Source organism: Amblyraja radiata, chromosome 6 (assembly GCF_010909765.2).
Source record: "Amblyraja radiata isolate CabotCenter1 chromosome 6, sAmbRad1.1.pri, whole genome shotgun sequence".
Taxonomy (NCBI): Eukaryota; Metazoa; Chordata; class Chondrichthyes; order Rajiformes; family Rajidae; genus Amblyraja; species Amblyraja radiata.
Genome location: NC_045961.1, coordinates 56,955,726 through 56,961,392, shown reverse-complemented (window position 1 = coordinate 56,961,392; position 5,667 = coordinate 56,955,726). Strand labels below are relative to the sequence as shown.

The 5,667-nt window shown below is 39.9% G+C and overlaps 1 protein-coding gene across 1 annotated transcript; it reads left to right on the top strand.

Moving 5' to 3' along the window:
• The first annotated feature begins 1,395 nt into the window (after window positions 1-1,395).
• On the top strand, window positions 1,396-4,398 carry sox21 (SRY-box transcription factor 21). The gene has a single exon (XM_033022921.1). It carries the CDS (start codon window positions 1,870-1,872, stop codon window positions 2,602-2,604), a length of 735 nt encoding a protein of 244 aa, XP_032878812.1. The 5' UTR covers window positions 1,396-1,869; the 3' UTR covers window positions 2,605-4,398.
• Window positions 4,399-5,667: the final 1,269 nt, after the last annotated feature.

Sequence of the window (5,667 nt, the reverse complement as noted above, 5' to 3'; positions counted from 1 at the left end):
GGGAATTGATGAAAATGGGCCAATTCCCTTCAAGATTCGCATTACTGACAAATAGAAGTGTCACCTTTCTATCTGGCCCTTTACAAAGAAAAGTTGTATCCGTTTTACTTACTTTAAAATAAGAAATTTGGTTAATTTGAAATATTCCTTCCAAATATTGCTCAAAATATTGGAGGCCTAAATCCAATATGTTTATACTAGCTTTTTAAGGAGACGTTGTATGTGGTGGCATATTTTGCATTTTTCCTGCATGCTCACAGTTGCCAAATAACCACAGACCTCGTCTGCACATACTACCTAAATAACAATTATGTAGCATATTCAAGAGATTCTCTATTTTTCTATCGCATTGAGAATGAACTTTGTTTGTACCTCTTCACTCGATCAAAATCAGCTTTATTTATTTGATCATTATGTACCGACGCGATCACGGATGGTTTTAATCAGTAATTAATAATATATCATGCCAAAGGGTCACATGATGTCAGAAAAAAAAGTAAACAATGTACAAATACGCAAAAGAGAATATGTCGCCCGACTTGATTATAGGCCCTAGACTTTTCATAATATTTAGGTAACGTATTTTTCCCAATAGAACAATAATTCCCTGCATTAGTCTGGGTTTTGTATTTCGTCTTGTATGTGGTAAATATACATTAGCTCTGCTGGTGACGAAATAAATATTATAATAAGGGATATAAACGTAGACAAGCTGGTGTAAGGTTTGTTTGGTGTATTAGGAACTATATTTTAGTACAGTATGCTTGGAACATTTTGTTTCTAGTCCACAATAGTTTAATAATAATCAGTCATGATCACAATGAAAGGCGGTGCTGACTCGAAGGGCCGAATGGCCTCCTCCTGCACCTATTTTCTATGTTTCTAATAAATATAAAACACAATCTGTTCAAAATCGTTTCAAATTTTTCTTGACGTTTACTTGCATGTACACGCGGTTGGCATTAACACCTCCCCATTGTAGGTACTTCCGCATTCATCACGGATTACTCAATTTCAACACGAACTATTATGTTTGTATCATTATTTTCCACAATTATCAAATTCCCTACACTCGCGATATCTAATGAGCAACCTTAGCACAAATTGCACTGATTTTTTTTTAAATGCGTCGGATTTAAAAAAAAGTGTAATAGCGACAGATTATCTTTGATTCCAGCATGATTAGGGATTGGTTTGTTCAATAATAGCTTCCGATAACGCCTATCAGTTTGGGATCGGATATTCCGATAGTCATGTTTAACAACAGGCAGTTGACAATTAAATCAGGAGCCAACAGTTTGTATAACATTAAGGCAAAGTCAAATAATTGCGGGATTGTGCCAGCCAAACTGTGAAAAGAAAGAAATGCAACAATTAAAATACACAAAAATGTGCACGCACACATTAAAACGAGTCATGGTGATGTGTTTGCAGACCTAGCGATTGGACGAGCGTTTCATTAACAACGCCTTAGCGATTATTGAAGGTTGCGTGCGAACGACTGCGCATGTTCCAGAGCCCACCTGCTTTGAAGTTGGTTCACATGGTCTCCAGCGATCGGCAGACTTTCCTCGTATCTAACTAACAAGATACTCCGCTGAGAAGGCATCTGGGTGCAACAGACAACTGAAGGAATCCTCGGGAGGGCTCAGTGCTCAGCTCGGCGCACCGAGACCACTTCAAGCAACCGATACTTTAAACACCTGGCGTGGAAACTCCCTGCCTTAACATTTCTGTCCCAGATTTCAAAGGAATCGCTATGACATCGACCCATTGACAAGGGACGAAAATACTTAAGTATCAAAAAGTTCACGGTGAGGTTTGGGCAGCGAGAGCACCTGCAGTTCTTTGATTTTTGTTGTGGTCGCTATGTCTAAACCTGCGGATCACGTTAAGCGCCCCATGAACGCTTTCATGGTCTGGTCCAGGGCGCAAAGGAGGAAAATGGCCCAGGAAAACCCCAAAATGCATAACTCGGAAATCAGCAAGAGGCTGGGTGCCGAGTGGAAACTTTTAACCGAATCAGAAAAGAGACCGTTCATTGACGAGGCCAAACGGCTCAGAGCATTGCACATGAAGGAGCACCCGGATTACAAGTATCGACCCAGGCGCAAGCCTAAGACGCTGCTAAAGAAAGACAAGTTCGCTTTCCCCATGCCTTACCTGGCGGACCAGGAAGGACTGAAGTCCGCCGCCCTGTCCGCCAGCATTCTGCCGGACTCCTTGCTCAGTTCGGCTGAGAAAGCCAGGCTTTTTTTCCCACACGTTGCAGCGAGCCCGTACTCACTCTTCGAGGCAAGTCACCTGGGGTCAAAAATGAGCGAGATTGCGCCCACTTCCCTGGCTTCCTTGCAATATGCCTCACCACTAGCTTACCAAAGTGGAGCGAGTGCTGCCGCGGCCGCTGCAGCCGCTGCAGCGGCCGCCTTTGGCGGGGCTCACACTCACACGCACCCGTCACCGGGCAATCCTGGCTACATGCTGCCGTGCAATTGCACTGGCTGGCCGGCTTCAGGACTGCAGCCCCCTCTCGCTTATATCCTTCTCCCGGGGATGAGCAAACCCACATTGGAACCCTACCCTGCCTATGCAACTGCATTATGACATGAAGCAAAAAGTTTCTTTTAAAAGCAAGACTGTATTGCATTTAAAGGAAAAGTAATCAACGACTAAAGGTAGTTTGCTGACAGCTATGGTGTGCGATGGTTTGGAATAAATAACTTCTCAGACAATTGTTCTCAAATCATTGCCTGTCCAAATCTTTTTGGGAAGACAAGGAACAACTGTAATTGTTTGCAAAACAGACCACTGACCGCAACTAAAGCCCCTTGTTCGACTGTATTAATGTATTTCGAAAATTGACGAATGAATTAGAGGGAACTGCGCTATCAAATCCATCAAAAGGGTGCGAAAACGCCAAGGAAATACTATAAATGTACAAAAACAGTTGCAGTGGACGAATTATTGAATGTTTCAGACAATTAGATTCAGCCCTGGAAGTTTCACTTGCTCATCTATACTGTACTTCGGCAGAATCTAATCTAGAGACATTCAATCAAATTGTAAATATGTGTAAAAAGTCACGGTTGCCATGTTTATAGTTGTGCATACATCATGAAACGCGTGAAAAACGAGCTGGACAAGCATCCGCGAAACAACAAGAAAGGACTGTACATTTGTAAATATTGTAGGTTTTATTTTGGGTTTGAGACCTAGTATTTCCTTCATTCGTCTTGCCAAAAGCGAATTGTAGAGCCGAACCTACGCGAACAACTATACACGTTGATGCACATTGCCGAAAAATCTAAACCGGATTGTAAATTTGTACATTTCAGTATTCACTGTTGCATGCTTAGTGTTCATTTTGTAATATTTTCCCCTCACACGACCTTCGGCTTGGGCTTCTTGGGTTTAATATAAACTCACCAGAATATATGACCAATCTCTGGAGCAGCAAAGTAAGATATCGAAAGGGATCATTTCAGTTTGAGCAGTCCTGTGCTGACTGTCTCATATTTGTATTTATTGCCTAGATAGACGATTATTTTTGCATTTTACCCCTCGGATATTGGACTATCTTATGTCCTTTCGAGTAATGTTTGCACATTAAAAATGTAGTATCCGAGCTCAACGGTTTGTGTAATGTAACGAACAGACAAAAAACATGCAAATGTAGAAATATACATAAATACACGTGCACTATAGCAGATGGAACGCTATTACAGTTGAAAGTTCTTTATTGGAGTGCTGTGTGGGACACCGCAGAGCGACCTCTGACACTGCCATCTAGTGCTATTCTTCGTATTCTTATTAGTATTAGTACTTCCGAGTCATAACAATTATGGAATCTATGTTATCTCGAATTTAAAATGGCACATAACTTTGACGATTACGAGTTAAAGATATGTCTTTGATTGACACTGATCTGTTTGGAAACATAATTAGTTTTTATCAACACATCATATTAAGACGTCGGCAATCTTATATAACAAAAACATAGATGTTAGCTAATATCTGTGTGGAGTCTGGCATCTGTTTATTCCCTTGCTGGTTTACAAACAGCGATGCATAACGCCATTGCCGTAAAATTATTCTTCATGGGTTTTTTTAAAGTCCAAAGGATTTCAATATAACTGTCACGTTGTTTGCTGTAATGTGTAACTCAAATGTTGAAGTCACAGCATGTTACTTCACACCATTTTGGCATTTCTGTAATAGAAAATACTTTTTTAATTATGCATTTGACGAATCTTTATGAAGTTTTAAAAAGTGTAATATGTTGGTTTTTAATTTAACAGTAGACGACGAACATTCCTGTAAAATTTTGGGTCTGATTTCTACCCTGTTTATTTCTTGAACACGGGGTTTTAATAAAGAAGAAAATAGAGAGAAAAAAAACTGATTCTTGCAATGCTCACGCGATTTGTATCTGAATTGCTCAAACGCAGGTGGAGTGTAAGGTATCCTCCAAAGGGTGTCTTTGTTCGTGCTTTGAATAGAATTACTTAGAAATCTAAATCAAACCATTGTTACATAGAGCAGAAACCTGATTTATCACATTTTTATAGTGAATGGGAAAAAAGATAAAACCACTTCGTTGTCTTTTAAAAAACATTCACCGTTCGCAAAGGGCAGCTCAATTGAATACAATGCTGCTGTTCAGGAAAACAGACAGTTCATTGATTCAAGCAACATTTAAGGAGCTGAATTTGCCTATCCAGTCGATCACTAGTAGTTTCACTGGTTAAATCCTTGTAATTCTTTCGACGCCCGAGGGGTATTTCTAATTTACACCTCACGGAATTTCTTTTACGGACTGTTCGCGATTTATCCTTGACCACGAAGAGGCGAGAGAGGGGAAGATAATGCTATTCACTTAAAAAAAACACATCTTAAATTAAAGTTTAAAACCTTCAACACTAGGCTTAAGGGAAAAATAGAGAAATGTAAATTGCTTAAGAAGGTAGACAAAAACGCTGGAGAAACTCAGCGGGTGAGGCAGCATCTATGGAGCGAAGGAAATGGGCAACGTTTCGGGTCGAAAACCTTCTTCAGACTCGTGTAAACCGCATTGAAGGGTTTCGGCCCGAAACGTCGCCTATTTCCTTCGCTCCATAGATGCTGCTGCACCCGCTGAGTTTCCCCAGCAATTTTGTGTACCTTCGATATTCCAGCATCTGCAGTTCCCTTTTGAACACTTGATCTAACAATACATTGGGAATGTGTTACTGGAGAAACTACAGGCTCATCGATATTTGGAGAGAGAAGACAAGTTAACGCGCGTAGTTCTGAGTATAGGAATTAATCATTTGTGTATAACTATATAGTCTAAAATGTATTCGCCATATGTAACACATTGCTGGCAAACGAGAAATGTAAACCTTGAACGCATCTAACATTTGTTAGATTACCGTTATCTAAGCGATCATTTTGTTTAAAAATGGATCGTGTGTTGGTTGCTCGTGGCTATTTGGTTGGCTATTTTTAAGGCAAAATGTGATCATGAGAAAAACATAAACAATTATCATTCACATTACCACACAAAAAACTACGGGACTTAAAGAAAACAATTACTTTCATTCGTAAAAAAATTCAAATGGAATCTCATAAAGCTCTGCGCAAGTAATGAAAATCTATTTCTCACCCTTTTGTATTGAATATAATACG

What these genes read in the sequence shown, in the direction of transcription:
- sox21 (XM_033022921.1), top strand. Translation starts at nt 1,870, where the DNA reads ATGTCTAAACCTGCGGATCACGTTAAGCGCCCCATGAACGCTTTCATG.